This window comes from Akebia trifoliata, chromosome 16 (genome assembly GCF_017979445.1).
Source record: "Akebia trifoliata isolate Shusen 1 chromosome 16, ASM1797944v1, whole genome shotgun sequence".
NCBI lineage: Eukaryota > Viridiplantae > Streptophyta > Magnoliopsida > Ranunculales > Lardizabalaceae > Akebia > Akebia trifoliata.
The window spans coordinates 10,749,787-10,767,432 of record NC_141390.1 but is presented as its reverse complement, the minus strand read 5'-3'; the positions used below and the strand labels follow the sequence as shown (position 1 = coordinate 10,767,432).

General features: G+C 34.0%; 1 protein-coding gene and 2 long non-coding RNA genes across 47 annotated transcripts; all 3 read right to left on the bottom strand.

The window, feature by feature from the left end:
* Nucleotides 1-989: 989 nt before the first annotated feature.
* On the bottom strand, nucleotides 990-6,895 carry LOC147382554 (uncharacterized). Of its 15 annotated transcripts, none has more exons than XR_015173589.1 (12): nucleotides 6,424-6,893; nucleotides 5,800-5,874; nucleotides 5,544-5,612; nucleotides 5,267-5,363; nucleotides 4,435-5,070; nucleotides 4,210-4,327; nucleotides 3,930-4,002; nucleotides 3,300-3,468; nucleotides 2,805-2,850; nucleotides 1,671-1,776; nucleotides 1,389-1,435; nucleotides 990-1,310 (listed from the first exon to the last, which is right to left on the bottom strand). It is a non-coding gene; the product is annotated as an uncharacterized LOC147382554 (long non-coding RNA). The 15 variants fall into 15 exon arrangements; XR_015173591.1 differs by having other exon boundaries at nucleotides 990-1,435; nucleotides 4,441-4,481; nucleotides 5,002-5,070; nucleotides 6,424-6,891; XR_015173586.1 differs by having other exon boundaries at nucleotides 990-1,435; nucleotides 4,435-4,481; nucleotides 5,002-5,070; nucleotides 6,424-6,890.
* A 488-nt stretch (nucleotides 6,896-7,383) lies between these two features.
* Nucleotides 7,384-12,141, bottom strand: LOC147382553 (UDP-D-apiose/UDP-D-xylose synthase 2-like). 4 transcript variants are annotated; one of them, XM_086428103.1, is made up of 8 exons: nucleotides 12,075-12,141; nucleotides 11,922-11,979; nucleotides 11,524-11,597; nucleotides 11,312-11,404; nucleotides 9,146-9,289; nucleotides 9,011-9,065; nucleotides 7,947-8,059; nucleotides 7,384-7,866 (listed from the first exon to the last, which is right to left on the bottom strand). In XM_086428103.1, the coding sequence occupies exons 1-6, from the start codon at nucleotides 12,084-12,086 to the stop codon at nucleotides 9,018-9,020; spliced, it is 429 nt and encodes a 142-aa protein (XP_086284229.1). In that variant the 5' UTR covers nucleotides 12,087-12,141; the 3' UTR covers nucleotides 7,384-7,866; nucleotides 7,947-8,059; nucleotides 9,011-9,017. The 4 variants fall into 4 exon arrangements, 2 of the variants coding, with proteins under 2 accessions (XP_086284229.1, XP_086284228.1); XM_086428102.1 differs by lacking the exons at nucleotides 7,384-7,866; nucleotides 7,947-8,059; nucleotides 9,011-9,065; nucleotides 9,146-9,289 and adding an exon at nucleotides 10,317-11,072 and having other exon boundaries at nucleotides 12,075-12,101; XR_015173516.1 differs by lacking the exons at nucleotides 7,384-7,866; nucleotides 7,947-8,059; nucleotides 9,011-9,065; nucleotides 9,146-9,289; nucleotides 11,524-11,597 and adding an exon at nucleotides 10,317-11,043 and having other exon boundaries at nucleotides 11,921-11,979; nucleotides 12,075-12,089.
* Nucleotides 12,142-12,363: 222 nt separating this feature from the next.
* On the bottom strand, nucleotides 12,364-17,292 carry LOC147382552 (uncharacterized). Of its 28 annotated transcripts, XR_015173504.1 has the most exons (11): nucleotides 16,839-17,282; nucleotides 16,677-16,767; nucleotides 14,450-14,553; nucleotides 14,332-14,367; nucleotides 14,113-14,149; nucleotides 13,987-14,024; nucleotides 13,402-13,493; nucleotides 13,248-13,306; nucleotides 12,850-12,923; nucleotides 12,637-12,729; nucleotides 12,364-12,393 (listed from the first exon to the last, which is right to left on the bottom strand). It is a non-coding gene; the product is annotated as an uncharacterized LOC147382552 (long non-coding RNA). The 28 variants fall into 28 exon arrangements; XR_015173508.1 differs by lacking the exon at nucleotides 13,402-13,493 and having other exon boundaries at nucleotides 12,850-12,961; nucleotides 13,982-14,024; nucleotides 16,839-17,284; XR_015173503.1 differs by having other exon boundaries at nucleotides 13,987-14,149; nucleotides 16,839-17,283.
* Between the last annotated feature and the right edge of the window lie 354 nt (nucleotides 17,293-17,646).

Sequence of the window (17,646 nt, the reverse complement as noted above, 5' to 3'; positions counted from 1 at the left end):
AAAATGTCCAATCATTGTTATGAATTTGAATATGAAAAAATCTACTCCAAGAAAGGAATAAGAATATGAAAAGTGATACGAATTATCTTTTGATGCTTACACATTTTTGATGTTTATACCAATTATCTTTTGAGTCCCTTCTTGAATAATTCCTTGATAATATCATAAAGCCTGCCTTGATACTATTCCAACACTTCCTCAAGAATGCTAAATGGTGTCTCCTACCAAACCCAACACCCACAACAAACCTAACACTACAACAAAAATGTAAATTAGGTACGGTTTATAACCGTTCCTAAGACAATCTGAAACGGTTGGCTGACCGTCTCTAATCGAAGCGTCGTTAATGTAATTAAACGGCTAGAAGCCGTTCTAGATCGAAGGATTTGGAACGGTTACAAACCGTTCCAAAACTCAACAGTTGGAACGGCTGAAAACCGTTCCAAAATTTGAAAGCATTAATAAAAAAACACCTTAGACATCGGATTCTAAGACATCAGTCTTACAGATTGATGTCTTAAGTCTGAGACTTTAGACATCGGTTACATACCGATATCTAAAGTAGTCATAAACCGATATCTAAATTGTTTTAAAAAAAAAATTAATTTTCAATTTTTAATTAATTCAAGCCAATGTTCATTACCACAACAATAGATGGAATGTCAAACTGGCTCAGCGAGCCATGAGATACATCCATTCCAAGTTGCAACCGTATTATTTTCTCATTATCAATATACAATTGAATAATTGAATTTGATCCAATCCAATTATTATCAAATAGATTGGTACTCGGTCCACCCCGATCCAAATACTATTTATTGACATCCCTACACATTCTATTAATATGCCATATTCATATGCACTTACACGCAAGAAGTAACACATGAGATTCTATGGTCGCATGCCATTCAACCCATTCCATACTCTACCGTGATACCTACTGATTAGATGGTTTGAATAATTTTACAGTTGAGATCAAACAATCAGTAAAGGTTGAAAAGTTGAATGTAGATGACAAGCTCTACTCCATAAACAATACACGTTACATAAATTTGAAAACCCTATCCATACCGCTATTCACAAATGCAATAAGCTGACCATCTTTGTCCTGTTCATCACTACAACTGAGGATTATGTTTGTCCAAAGCTTGCAATGATGGAGACATCCATCATTTGATAATAAGCATTGGTAGATGGCCCCCAAAATTATATAAATAAGATTATAAGAGCCCGTGGCACACCTAGCTCCCACTCCTACGGGCTAGTGAGCATCCTTGTTCAATGTACTTGGATGAAACTAAATAGAACAACTAAGAAGAAAAGATAATAAAGAAAACTGCACAAACTTCCCAACATTGCAGTTTTTAGTGGGACGAAGAAATTCAAACCTGCTTTAGGATGCCTGCAACAATTTCTTGATGTCATATCCTTGAAGCTGCATGAACAAACACCGTACATGGGCTCAAACACTAGCAAACAATTGATTGCCTTGGGTAATTAAATGGTGTAGAGCCATAAAATTGCTTTTAATAACAGTATTTTGGAAGAATTCAATTAAAAATGATGAGGTATGTCTATACTATTTTGTTGTAGTAACATCTAATGTTCAACAGTCAGATGTAGCTTACATCAAGAAAATTTAAATCCATTAATAAATTTGATTGTTTTACCTGAAGAAATGTTAGAAGCAAGATAACACCCGAGTTCCAAAGTGCATGTATTGTGATTGAGGTAAGAAGATTGCAAGTTTGAGCTATGAGAATCCCAATGCGGTCCCTGCATGAACAATGAAATTTAGTTGGTTTCTTTAAAAAGTATAGTAGACATCCAAGTCAAAACTTGATCTTCACATATCTCTTATGATTTATATGAAATCAAGGTTAAGAAAAAGAGAGGGAAAAAAATGACTTCAATTATCACTCTGATTGATTCACAAAATTTATGGCATAGAGCAATTCATGCCAATCCCAGACTTACAGTGATTTTCAAACAAATATTAGATAGAATGATCACCACTTGGAGAATTCTTTCATTTCTGTCATTTTCCAATCGACCTAAACATCATAAAAATGTCTTTTTTATGGACAAGTATTTTGGTTTGTCTTCCAAACCAAACACTGCGTTTATGGACAAGTATTTACATATTAATGCATATTCAAAACTATCCATCAACTATATGAAAAATTGTTTTATTTGTTGGGTTGGTTGTCTAAGATGACCATACAATATAAGTTGAAGTATTATCTTCTACAGTCCATGAACCTTTTTTGTTCTTAGGTGTAGAACTGAAATAGAACTAGCTTAGAGATTCGGGTTTCATAGCTTCAATTGGAGACATTATTCCAAAGCTTGAAGATAAAGAAGGGTAAGTGCAGTAAAAGCAAACCTTGAGTCTACTTGGTTGAATCATAACTTAAACTCAAGCTGAATCACAATTTAAATGAGTAAACTGAAGTAGATGGACCAAAAAAGTACTAAGGAGAGAATAAAATATGGTTGCACCAAACAATAAGCACAAACTTGTTTGCAGTGAACTTTGTTGACGCCAACACACATTTTTGTGTCATTGTTACATAGCAGAAAACAAAAAACAAGAACCCAAAGAGGTGTTTATCAATTAAAACAACTACAAATAGCAACGAAAAATTAAAAATAAAAGAATACACTATGGAGTCCATAAAATTGAATTTCCCAACAAAAAAAGTGATACTTTCAAAAAGAAAATTGGACCAAACAACAGAAACAAAGAAACAAATAAGTATAACTATCTAAACCCATAAAAAAAGAAAGAAACCAAGCCTTACCCTTATAGTTGCTACCCTCTTGCATGCTTCATTTTCCATTTCAACACTATAACAATAAAAAAGTAAGAAACTTCAATTGTATAAATCAAATGATTGGATTTTGGGTATGCTACTAAGTAAAATGTGGTCTGAGATGTACTTTCCTTTGTATGTTCTCTTCCCCTGCAAAATAAGATGCTAATGAGCGTCCACTTGGAAGCGGACATGCAATTGGAATTCTAGAACTTTTGACATGAAAATTCTAATTCCTGACATTGGAAGTTTTCTTGTCTGACTATACTTGAAATTTGAAGGAAATTCCTAATGAATTTCAATTGGGTTGTTTGGATACTCAACATAGTTGATTTCCACGTTATTTCCAGGTTCTAACATAGACCTCAAGGAAAAACAACGTGAGAAACAATTAGGGTAAAGAAGCCACAAAGTAGAGAAAGGTAATCCAATCACATTAAAAACAAACAATTGGATCCGGCAAGCCATTTCAAAGTAACTTACACATGTATGAGAGCCATGTTTGAGCTGAAAAGTTCAGGTGGGATGGGACCAGAGAGTAGATTCTTTCTGAAATGAATGTCAATAATTCAAACCAGCCTGAATCTTACATGCCAATGCCGCTGATCTTAAGAAGTTCTTCTCTTGTTCTTGGAATTCTCTTGCTGATCCGCTGCAATGTGTCATTTCAAAAGGGGAAAAAAAAGAGGAACTTGTCAGGACAAATGTAACATGGGTTTGTATCACAATATTTGCCAATGTATATTGAATGAAATTGATGTATTTATGGTTATAGCTAAGATGAAGGTCAAAGTTTTATTAATTTTTTTTGTTTGCCCCATTAAATCTTGGCTAAGACACTCATGTATTGTTTCATACCAGAATCATAATTCAAGTAGTTAAAAATCCCTGTTTTGTAAGAATGTGTTGTTTATGACACAATTCATAAGCAAATTTTCAGCTTAGTTGATCATCGAAAACTATTCAATGTAATTTATAATGTTCTTTAGTATCGAGACTATCATTTTTTTTCTTTATTGCAAAACAAGGTGTATTCTAATGGGGGTAAGAATGAAGAGATGTAAAACCACACTAAAATAAAAGAACATCTTCTATAACAATGAATGTTCGTACCTAGCTGCAAGTCCAACACACACTGTGGAAACATCAGGTCTAATATGCTTCATGGTATCAAATATAGCTATACCTAAAAGGGTAGATGATGCAAGTTAGATGAAAAATGGAACTATTAATATTCTCAGCATTTCCAATTACACTGAATACAAGAATATGTTACCAGCTGTAATAAATCCTCCACAACGTATTATTCTCTAAGAATTCAGCTCCATTAATGACCAAAAAACTACTAAAAAGAATTTCACGATTCATCCAAAAGAAATTAAGAAAATCTTACATGCTGAAATAGCTAACTAACAATACTCTGGAAGCGCTCTTGTACCATAGATGGCGGCCCTTGACCTCCTTGCATGTAAGAAGGGAAGAACGGTGAAGATAGAATTGGCAAATCATCCCTAAAATAAGAATCAATTAAACAAATCAAACACTCCGCTGATAGGAAAGAAAAAAAAAAGTCATTGAACAATAAATCTTGCAAAAGAGCTGAGATAAAGTTAACAACCTAAACCTTATAGACTAAATCCCTTGCCCAGAACTTCGTTCTTGTGCCTGAATTCCATCAGAATAGATTGCTATTTTAATGCTCGGGATCGTGTGTAGATAGATATTGTTGTGGAGTATATAGCTCAAATTGGGTCTAAAGTTTAGTATGCACGATCATCTTGGGACAAGTTGATATCCTTGATTTGATTTTTTGTAACATGATACACTATAAAATACTAAACTAGACATCAGTGACTTCACACACACACAAACACAAAATAAAGTGAATACTTGCCTATCAAGATGGCAAACTGGACCCTTAACAGCCTTATACAGAGCTAGTTCATAGTGTAACCCAAACAAAGGCGCCATGTTTTGGAAGTGGCCTTGATATTGGAGGTACCTTTCATATTCTTTACTCCTTTTGATCAAGAGTAGGAGGAAACTCATTGGTACAATAAAAATCATCAGAGAACTAACACAAGGTTTATCAAGTAGAACACACTAACTCCTTTTATGCATCCATAGATCTAATTTGACTACTATTAAAGAAACCAAACAATACAATAGAAGAAATTACGTGCACCTTCAGATTTGGTAGACTTCCAAATGTCCAAAGATCAATCTGTGTGTATAAGAACCTTGTAGTAGTTACCTAAAGGCAAAAAAAATATGCACATAAATATTTTGTACATACTTAAGCCAAGTGACTCGGAAGCGTTGATACCTCAAGGCCTAGCATGTACAACAAACCTTGAATCATATTATGACCGTTCTAAGATTTCAGTAAGAAATCTAAAGAGGAACTCATGCATATAAATATTTTAAGCATTTATGGACATAAGAAATACCTCAAGTGGCTTCAACTTGATCCTTAGTGAAAGAGAGACTAATCGGAATGGAGGACCGTGAAAGAGTTAGACCTTGAGAAAGAACCAATACGTGAGTCTGCAAACCCATGGCATAAATGCACAAACGTGAGTCTGCAAACCCATGGCATAAATGCCTCTTAAGAGGTTTTCTTGCAAAATCCATAAGAACAAAAATAAATATTAAAAATAGTATCCGAACATAGTCAATACTTCAATAGAAAATGGAGAAAGAACAAATGATTGCAAAAGAACTCACAATTCCCTTATCTTGGAATCATATTGACAAGCATCAAAACGTGATCCTTCTGGTGCCAATCCAGCACAACTACACAAAGTGGGTGAAGTTTAGACAAAATTTAGCTTGTACAAACATATCATCCTAGTAGTTATGATGTATCAAAAATTATAAATGTGCTATGCAAATTAATTATCGAATATCCAAAACCAAGAAAGATAACAACGATTTAAAACAATCAAATGATAGACTAGAATCAAGGGATTAGAAAAGATACAATGGCTTGAAATTCATCAGGGACATCAACTGCAACCCAGGTTTCTTGGTCAAGAACTGCCTTGATCTTTGTCATCTACAATGCCCAATCAAGTTGTTACAACACAATAACAGCAAGCAGAACTCTTACATGAACTGACAAACATTTAATCTCAGTATTTTGAATCATCTCAGCAACCACCGAGACCAAGATGACTCTGACAGTATGTAGACTAATATTAGATGCTAAAATCACAAAATCTCATTTCATATGGTTCACAAATATTTAAATTCTTAAAAATCAATTAAATATATAACCGTTCTATACTGGTCAACTTGGTTGAGTTTTTCAAATTCTTGGACAAGATGACTAGTTTTTTGGACCAGTCATTAGGATGGCTGATTCATAGTGGAAATCTTGCTCGGATGCCTCAAAGTCAAAGATCACTGGTCTAAGTTGTCTCCAAAAAGTTGGATCATGGATTATGATCTATACTAAGTCTTCTATAGAATTGTACCAACCACACATAACGAAATTCTTCAAAAATTAAAATAAAATTCAGATCGAAGAAGAATCTGAATTAAAATAAATATACCTGACTTTAAAAATTAAATAAAATTCAGACCGAATAATAAAATTACATACCTTTCAATTTGAATAATCCCAAATGTTGTCAAAGAGAGATCGAAAAAGATGTTTCAGATTTTGGGGGAGTTCTCCTCCGACTGATAGAGAGATAGAGAAGTTTCAGATTTTGGGGGTTTTGGAGTTCTCCGACTGTGAGAGAGAGAGAGAGATATGAAGCCAACGAATTAAAGAGGGAAGAGATTGAGAGGTCGAGCCACAGAGAGAGTTCAATCGAGAGATGAGATCGAGAGATGAGATCGACTAAGAGAGAGATCGATAGAGATGAGATCTAGACAGAGAGATTGAGACAGAGAGATCGAGAGATGAGATCGACCGAGATAGCGATTGAGAGAGATCGAGAGAGAGAGAGTTTGATCGAGAGATGAGATCGACTGAGAGAGCGATCGAGAGAGAGATCAGGAGAGGAGAGATCGAGAGGGAGCGGCTGTGAAAGAGAGAGAGAGGGAGAGTTCGTTCCAATCAAATGAAACGGCGATAGGGGCGTTTAAACTACGAATAAAACGGCTTTAGAATGTAAAACGGCTTAATACTGTTTTTAAATAAAAACGGCTTAATGCCGTTTTAGACGTCTGTTCCTATTTGGTAATTTTTTTTGTAGTGTAACAAACACCCAGTCCATCTCGAGATGGTATAAACATCTTGATTCCACATAAAGCTTCTGACAATTATCAAATATAGTTTTATCAAGGAAAAACACATTACATCATAATGCGCAAAAAACGACTGCTCTTAGCGTCACAAAAGCAGTCATTTTTAAAAGAGTGATTTTTTAATTACAACATATCAAAATGATCGGAAAAGCGAATGTCTTTGACAATCGAAAAAAACGACGGTCTTTTACAGTCGGGAGAAACGACTGTTTTAGACAATCGTTTTTTTCTAGATTTATAATATATAAAAAATTATTTTCTAAATTTATAAATTAAAAAAAATTAATTTTCTGAAATACAAAACCAAATCACTGGTCACATGTCAACAATGCTAAATGGCGTATTTTTTTTTTTAACATATTACTATGCTTCCCAACATCAATGCTATGTTTCCAATTTATATAACAGCTATAAAAGTTTTTTTTTTACATTTTTTTTACAAATCCTTTATATAGTAGCCAACGAGGATTTGTTGGCTTTCTTCCTTTTCTTCTTTTCTGCTTTCTGTAGCTTTGTATTAAGTATTCCTTCTACTGTATATAGCTTCTCATTTTGCCTGCTAGTAATGGTTTTGGCATTGGCTTTACTTGAGTTGTTTTCGTCACAAACCATGAGTTTATCGCCGTCATCTTCAGCTATTTCTTAGTATCTCCTACTTAGTTGCAAATCCTTAGTATCTCCTACTTAGATGTCACCTGAGCCTCCATGAATTTGGTAAATTCTGCACCATTCACTGCTGCTTCAGAAGAAATTACAAAAATAGCGGAAGGACCAGCCCCGCATTTAACCTCTGCTCATGAAGAAACGAGAATCAGCACAAAGTTTCAAACACATCAGCAGCCAAAAGTAACATAAATAATCCCTAGACACCTCTTGAAGAACTGCCAAGGCTGGAACAAGAGCATCCAACAATGTACGGTAACCTACAATTGCTCCATCATACTTGCTGACAGCAGCAATGGCGGCTTCAAGTGCATTAGACCCTGAACCAAGAGAGAAGTTAGATGGAGAGTTTGTAAATCATGTGAGAATTATTGTCATAAGAAACATCATCCACTACATGAAAACTGGAAAATTCGATAGAAAAAATTGACAGGCCAAGGCTCACGAATTTTAGAACTGAATTTTGATGGTCTAGGGCCGTCGAAATTCTTGATGTTCCTAGATTTGATGGCTTAGAGCTGTCAAATTTCTCCCATCCTTCATTAGTTTGACAATGTTGACCCGTCGAAAAAAAAAAATTGACAATGAAAAATTTGATGCCAATTCAACCCCTTGGTCTGTCAAATTTTATGAAATTTGACGGCCTAGGACCGTCAAAATTTGGCTTTTTTCACGTTGTAATTTTACATTATTTGGATGTCACCACTGTTAAGAGTGCTTTCTTTCAACTACGCATAAGTTGCCTTAAAAAATATATCATATCTGTTCAGAGGGGGATGGAGGGATTTAGTACTAACTAAAAAGAGTGAGCGCAGCATTGCCAAGTGATGGATTTGGAAGCAATATGACTAGAGATAGGGGATAAAAACAATACATGATCCTACTTGTCCCTCCCATAACCCTTTGGATAGACGATCCAATTTTATTTACGGTTTCTACTGCATCATTCAAAGGATAGCTGAGAAGGAGGAAAATATGGAAGTTAACTGTAGAATGGGATGTCTAAACTTGAAAGTTTAATTATCAATAACAGAAGTTTTTTCCTTAACAGTCATACAAATTTAATAGAAGGAAATATTTAGTAGCTTGCAAGTAACCATGTCAAGTCACAGGTTTTGATGATGTGGAACCTAACAACTCAAGGTGTTTGAACCTTGTTATAGTAAGCAATAAAAATATATACTGCTCATATGTGGTTTTTTTCATATATTTATAGTGCATTAATATCACAGCTCTAAAACAATTGACCTTCAAGTGAAACAGAAACTTACCACTTCCTCATGTTCTTGAGAATAGCCGTTGCACCTCTAAACATTTGTTAAATTCCTGCATTCAGATCACATGCCACATGAAATACCTCAAAGGAAACATAAACCATAACATTATGACTTAGGAAGAGAACTTACAGTTGTCCCACAGTCACCGTCACCTACTTTGCTGTCCCACTCATCTAAACTATCCTTAAGATCAATAACTGCATTTGCTGTAGTTTGAATAGTAGCCTCAAGAATACAGCCATACGTGTTCAATTCTTGTGGACGACTTAATGCCTAAAAATCAGCAGATATGGGATAGTAATGCTTGATGAAATAACATTAAAACAAGAAAGGTTTAAAGAGAAATAAATGAGTTGAACATGAAGGTGAGTTCAACAAGGTTTAAACCTAAGTTGTGAAATCAACACTCCTTGGGCCTTTACAAACTTGGCTAGGTAAGCGCTGCAGGTTATGTACCATCCTTTCTTCAATAATATTCACCATAAATTTGTTAAAATGCTACACTTTGATGCCTATGACACCCACATATGACATGGTTACAAGGTTGATGTGGTGAAACATAGTATCTACACTTAAAATTGACATGATTGATGCAGGATCAACGTAAGAGTATTCTTGAGGCACTGCGGAGGATTGTTGGTAGAAAAGCACAAAGCATTTTTAACATCCATTTCTTTACGATGGAGATGTTTTCAATCTGTTTTACCAAGTGAGATAAATGGGGTGTAAAGTGCATGTGAATTTTCAAGGCCCATTAAGGTGCTAGCCTGCTAAGTTGGTAAAATTCGTGAGTGTTGATACCACAAGCAGGGATCAAAACCCACCTTCACCCACTAATTATTAACCACAAACTCACTTGCTTATAAATAAAACAAAATAAAATAAAATTGAAGATCCCAGAAAAGGGCCTGCAATCCAAGAAGATCCCGGAGGTGTTGTATGGAGAAACAAGACACCTGACACTAGAAGAATGGGCACTACGTCATAATGCACCTAAAGCAATTGCTCCTACAATCGCAAAAGGAGTTGTTTTTTAATTGCAACAGACCTAAATAGTCGGAAAAAAACGATTGTCCTTGACAGTTGGAAAAAAACGACTATCTTTGACAGTCGAAAAAAATGTACTGCCTTTAACAGTCGTTTTTCTTGATTTATAATATAAATTTTTTTTTTTTTTTTTTCTGAATTTATAGATTGAAAAAAATAGATCATTAAAAAAAAATTATTTTTCTAAAATACAAAACCACTGCCACCAAAATCTGCCAAAATCCAGATGAAAAACTAATTTCTCACCTTCAAATAATTGAAACCTCATTTGCTTCTATTATTATTAATACTACTATTATTAATATTACAGATGCATGAAACAGAAAATAAAAAATACATGGAAGATATCTTGCATTACAAAACTTGCTGGCTATTATGATTTTAGACCTAAAAAAAACCATTCTTAAGCAATATCTTTGTCAAAATGAAGACTCATGAAACATCTTTCTTGTAATTGAATCCCCCTTGCTGGCTTTAAGCCCATTCTTTGTGTCTGCAGATATATATCTTTAGCTTCAATAGCTGCAGCCAATGTTCGATGCACTACAATATCAGGATACCTCCGGAGAGGTGAAGTAAAATGTGTATAGAGAGGGACTGCCAATGCATAGTAAGCACACTCATTTTCTCTCTTTATAATCTCCAATGCAGAAGTATGTAGCTGACTGCATTGACTTTGAAGCATATGAGAGGATGATATCAAACATGACAGAATCATTCTTGAGTTTTTCCCAAATCTTCCCCAATGAGAGGTGAAACTGGCCTGACGTAGAAGTGTCTATTTCTAAACCATGCTTTCGACAAAACGCTTCGAACTCTCTAAGCTTACATGCATTGGGTTTTGGTCGCCTACACAATAATGCACAATCAGGGAATGCCCTCGAAATGACTTCCGCTGCTGTCCTATTTGCCAAGAGCATGAACTCTTAACAAGAAAGTATGATTCTGCTTGCTCGTACAACATACTGTCATATGGAATTCTACACGTCAAAGAAGCTTCATCAATAAACTGCAATTTGGAAAATTGCATAAAATAATAAAACACCACAATATTTTTTGTGACTTAGAAATAAAATAGAAGATCAACATAAGAGAGCTCAACAAATCCAAGCATCGAGTAAGTAACGTTACCATGGTCTTGTACAAAAGAGTACTAAAATTGACAAAAACACCCTCAACAACAAAAAAAACGCATAGAATAGAAAAGATCGACTTCAAACACAAAAGCAGATGATCATGAAAGCTTACCATAGGAAGTGCATCGATGAAAATGCTGTAAATCGTATCAATAGGACGCGTATTGTAATCCGTTGGAGTACAAATAGTAGCCAGATTGATCGTCTACAACACAACAAACCACATTAACAAGATCTAACAGATCGACTTCAAACACAAAGAAATAGTAAAATTTCAACAAAAAAAAAAACACATTTGGAGGTGAAAGAAACAGAAAATCGAACCAGATCTGCCATCTTGATTAGTCCTTTGAGCCTTGAATCATGTTTGATGTGACTCAGTGAAATTGGATTCGATCGCCCATAATAAACCTTTTCTGAACACCCTACTTGCACTAAAACATTTTTTCTACAGTTATAATTGACTTTCACGGACCCTTTTTAATGTTAAAATCATGAGTTGACAGCTCTTATCCATACGTATACCATCACATATAATGTAAAAAGATCTTATTTCTCAGAGCAATGCAAAACAAATAATACAATTATTACTTGATTTTAAATATGAAAATCTGAGATCATGGAAGAACATCTCATCGGCTACTTATCATTAGAGGTTGATCAAAATAAAAAGAAGAAAGAGAAATGATTGTGAAACAAAAGTGCAGCAATATTCACTCACCCCAATTCAGAGAGCTTCAAATGGGATTCATCATAGTCGATAAAGAAAACATCTTTGTCCTGAAAAATGAAGAAAAATATTAAGATAACTAGAAAAAAGTGGTACTTGATAAAATGAGAAAATAAAAAACCATAGAAGGAATATGAACAACAACATGATCCTCCATCGACTTCCAATGTTTTCATATCACTTGTAACATCTCGAACAATCGACACAGCAAGTCAGGAAGGAAGCATTATATAGCCAGAACTATCAAACACCAAATATAGAATACGGTATGAGAACATTACTTCTGGTATAAGAACATCTAGAAACAAGAAGTAGCCATAAAAAACAAAAATGAAGACTGAACTAGAACTGTATGAGAATAAACTGAAAGAACTAAATTAAGTGTTATAGATGAGAAATGCCACTAAAAACACATCTTTGATGATATGGCCTAATCTACACGTCAAAGAAGCTTCATCAATAAACTCGCAATTTGGAAAATTGCATGAAATAATAAAAACAACCGACAATATTTTTTGTGACTTAGAAATAAATAGAAGATCACATAAGAGAGCTCAACAAATCCAAGCATCGAGTAAGTAACGTTACCATGGTCTTGTACAAAAGAGTACTAAAATGACAAAAACACCCCTCAACAACAAAAAAAAAAACGCATAGAATAGAAAAGATCGACTTCAAACACAAAGCAGATGATCATGAAAGCTTACCATAGGAAGTGCATCGATGAAAATGCTGTAAATCGTATCAATAGGACGCGTATTGTAATCCGTTGGAGTACAAATAGTAGCCAGATTGATCGTCTACAACACAACAAACCACATTAACAAGATCTAACAGATCGACTTCAAACACAAAGAAATAGTAAAATTTCAACAAAAAAAAAAACAACATTTGGAGGTGAAAGAAACAGAAAATCGAACCAGATCTGCCATCTTGATGAGTCCTTTGAGCCTTGAATCATGTTTGATGTTGACTCAGTGAAATTGGATTCGATCTGCCCATAATAAACCTTTTCTGAACACCCTACTTGCACTAAAACATTTTTTACTACAGTTATAATTGACTTTCACCCATCGGACCCTTTTTAATGTTAAAATCATGAGTTGACAGCTCTTATCCATACGTATACCATCACATATAATGTAAAAAGATCTTATTTCTCAGAGCAATGCAAACAAATAATACAATTATTACTTGATTTTAAATATGAAAATCTGAGATCATGGAAGAACATCTCATTGGCTACTTATCATTAGAGGTTGATCAAAATAAAAAGAAGAAATGATTGTGAAACAAAAGTGCAGCAATATTCACTCACCCCAATTCAGAGAGCTTCAAATGGGATTCATCATAGTCGATAAAGAAAACATCTTTGTCCTGAAAACATGAAGAAAAATATTAAGATAACTAGAAAAAGTGGTACTTGATAAAATGAGAAAATAAAAAACCATAGAAGGAATATGAACAACAACATGATCCTCCATCGACTTCCAATGTTTTCATATCACTTGTAACATCTAGAACAATCGACAAGCAAGTCAGGAAGGAAGCATTATAGCCAGAACTATCAAACACCAAATATAGAATACGGTATGAGAACATTACTTCTGGTATAAGAACATCTAGAAACAAGAAGTAGCCATAAAAAACAAAAATGAAGACTGAACTAGAACTGTATGAGAATAAACTGAAAGAACTAAATTAAGTGTTTATAGATGAGAAATGCCACTAAAAACACATCTTTGATGATATGGCCTAATTTGGAAAGGTTGAAAATATGAGAGTACACATGAATTTCCTTAAATGCAAAACTTTAAAGCTAATATCTCTGAAGGGTCAGATCCCAAAAATAACTCAAAATGCAAAAGTTTCAATTAAACTGCTTTGAATCTCTAAATTAGTGAAGCAAATAGAAAATAACGACTACAACTCTCACAAAACACTAACAAAATTGAGATTTTCACATAACAAATCTCAAGATGCGATTTGCTTCTTCAAAGGGTTAGGAATCTGATAGCTTAGACAACAATAAGACTAAGTACAAGTACTTACCTCACCTCATTTGCAAGCTCTATCACCGAATCGTCTTTATGACCTATTTTTTATTGATGTACATATGAAATATAAGTTTCATGGAACCAACGATGATAAATTCAAACGAAAACAAAAGAAAATAACCTTACCAATATCAAACATGGCCCAACTGCAGTTGCAATTTGACTGTGATATATAACATTTGAATTTGCAAACAAATAATATATTTTTTAACATCCAAATGCTTTTTCTAACAAAGTTGTTTGTGTCAAAAACATTATAATTCCAATTTTAAATATGTAATAATCAAGGGCTTTCTAGGTAAGGTATTTACATAAACTAATCATGAAGAAAATTAAGGTACTTACACCAACACTCCTGTTAAACTTTAGATTATCTTCCTCCTGAAGTGAATAAAGCATACAAAGGATTAAGGACAAATGAATAAATAAATAAAAATTAAAAAAGCAAATCATGCCACCTTACCTTAAAGCGTGCCTTAAAGCACAAGGCGATTCTTTAGTTTAACAACTGAGCCAATTCAAGCCAACTCTAACACAAAACGCAGCAACCCTGCTTACTCTTCTTCCCTATCATTGAAGTAAATCCATAAATGAACAGACAGAAAGAAGATGTGTTTGAAGGAAATATAATCATAATACCTAGACTGTATAAAAAATCCAAACGAAATGTTTATGGGTATGGAAACCATGCCAGTAGGTTCGTCAAAAGTGTACAGATTTCAAAATTAAGAAAATGGTAAAAGTTAAAGTTCCTTATAAGATCTCTTCTTTGTTTGGACTAATACCAGGAAATAGTAAGCGTCCACAAGTATCGTTAACTGTAATAATTAAAAAACCACATGATTAGGAACATCAAGCCCGTAGCAATATCATGTCACTTAAAATGTCTTTCCATGTATGTCATGCTTTTGGGGGCTACCAGTGTCTCATTTATCTTGGAACAACTTAACAGCCAAGAAGAAAAGCAAGAGGCTTAAGAAAGAGAATTAAAGTGAATTGTAGTGGAAAAAATAAAGAGTAAATGATTCTAGATATCAAAATCATGCCTTCCAATAAAATTTGCTAATTATTAGGATCTTATTTATCAAAACCAATAAAATTACAAAGGCACCACTAGACTATTTCCGATTTGTTATTTCTAAGGTTTAAAGCATTCCATTAATTTCCAAACTATGCAACAATAACACAACAATAGCATCCACTTCTGCTGCCCCTTCACCACACTCACAGGCTTACATGGCATTCATGAACATGAAAGGCAAAGAGTTCAGGTTAAGGGTGGATCTGAGGCTCTAGGCAAAGACAACTCTAGGGTACTTCATGAACATGGAATTTAATGTAAAAAAATAGAGTGTCTAATATAATATTCATCTTGAAGTGTCCACATAATATAGATCTAAAGAAATAAAAGATAAATTCGTAATGATGCAACATTTGTAGAAAAGATGCATGCCATACATTCCTAGAGCAGAGTAAGAGTTATTTACCCACCCTCCCAATCTATACCCACGATAGGAAGAATGATATATCAACATAAATGTTAAAATACTCAGATACAACCAAGGATGGAAAATTCCCCAAGAATCAAAATAGAACATTACATTTGTGTCAATCTCACTCACCTTAGAGAAGAAATATAATTTTCAACTGTGTTTTTCTGTTCAAAGAACTAGACTTATCAGGACAACACTAAACATAGTTATTATAATCTGGCCTATATAAGCAATGCCAACAATAAACATCTAGCCTATATAAGGTAAATAAAAGCAAGATGATCAGACCATAAACAAAAAGAGTTATCTATAATCGCAGATAAGATTTTTAAGAAGACCATACATAAATACATGCGAAGGAGCCTTATACTGGTTGTTTATATATGTATACATCAGTAGCAGCATGAAGAGAATTACCCAAAACATGGAATGTAAATCCATTATCAGTAGGTTTCAAACTCTACCAACAATGGCAATCTATTACAGAACAGTTCCATGACTAAGAAGATGATGTCCAGTTAATTATTGAGGTTCACCACTGAAACTGATAACGTCTTAGTATCTATGGTTATGAAGTCGAGTTATGTTACTTCCATGACTACTGAATCTATGGCAAAACAAGAGAGTGAGAGACAACATGATGAATTTAAACATCTTAATTAGTGGCCAAAGGGCACAAGAAGTTATATTTGAAATGAGAAATTCATCCTAATTTAAGGATGATAGTTCCTTATAGGAAAAGCATTATAGGAAGAGAAGAAAATGGATTCAAAACCATCTAAAATCCTCTACTAATGAATCTTTAAGTACAACAATATTAGTATAAATCTATAAATAAGAATTAAAGAACTTATTGATAAATAGATGGACCGTTAAAATTTCTCTAGTAGACACAACTCTTATATGCAAAGCCTAATTGTAGCAATCCAAGTAAAAATCCCTGAACTTTTCAGTTCTTTATCTCATGTTTTAAAGTATTTGAAACAAACTTACAGATTGTAGTGATTCAATATGTTTTTCTTCGTGCAAAACAGATTGGATCGTTAAGGATAACAAATTATCTACTAAACTTGTTCTCTAATTCTAATATCAAACCCTAGTTATCCTTTTTCTTTAATAAACTTGCAGAAAACCCCATCTCTCAGAAATCAACAAAAAACTATGCAAAATCAAATAAACAAATAACGGATGACTTGCCTGAAATCAAAAATCAAAGAGGCCTGGAGCTACAATCTCTTTCTACAAACCAAGAGACTCAAGTGGTTCTATTTCTTCAAACCAATCAACACTGAAAGAAAATGGTAAAAATGCAACCAAATGGAATTAACAAATGAGGAAAATATTGAGTAGGAATCATACCTTAACGAGTGAGGAAAACCCTAACAGAAACTCAGCTTCCAATCTGAAAGAGATCGAAACCCTATAGAGTTGAAATCTGATTGTCTGTGAGAGAGATCAAAACCTTAGAAAGTTGAAATCTGATCGTGTTTGAGAGAGAATTTGAGAGAGATCGAAACCCTAGAGAGGATTGTGTCTTAGAGAAAGAGGGACAAATTGAGAGTTGGTGCGTCTGAGATTTTGTGCATCCAAGAGACTTGAATGCGAGAGAGGATTATTGCGTCTCAGAGAAACAGAAAGAGAGAGAGAGAGAGGGACATAGACTGCGAGGAGTTGAATGTGGGTGTTAAGCACCAAATTTGAATCATGATGCGTCCCAAACGATATCACGAAAACCACGGTCCTGATATAGCGACTGATGGAATATGTCGCTTAAAAACGACTGCTTACAACAATCGTTTTTTCTAGAAAGTCAGAGTCGAAATTTTCCTAATATGACGTAGTCGTTTAAGGTATCTGAGTTATTTGAAGACAATGTATGATTGCATCCAATTCATTGAGTGTGTTCGAGAACTTTAAAAAAAAAAAAAAAAAAAAAGAGAAATTCTGCATTTAAATTAATTCGAATCACGTTTATAGAGACTTGTGAAAATAGGAAAAAATCTAATATTATAATGCTACTTCCATATTTTGTGGAACTAAATATCTCACATCAAACTTATACTTTCCTCAAAGAAAATTATTCAACGTACTTTGACAAAAGCAATGAAAGATACATTTGGTTTTATGCATAGGATGGCAATTCAAATGAATACAAAGTTTAAATCAA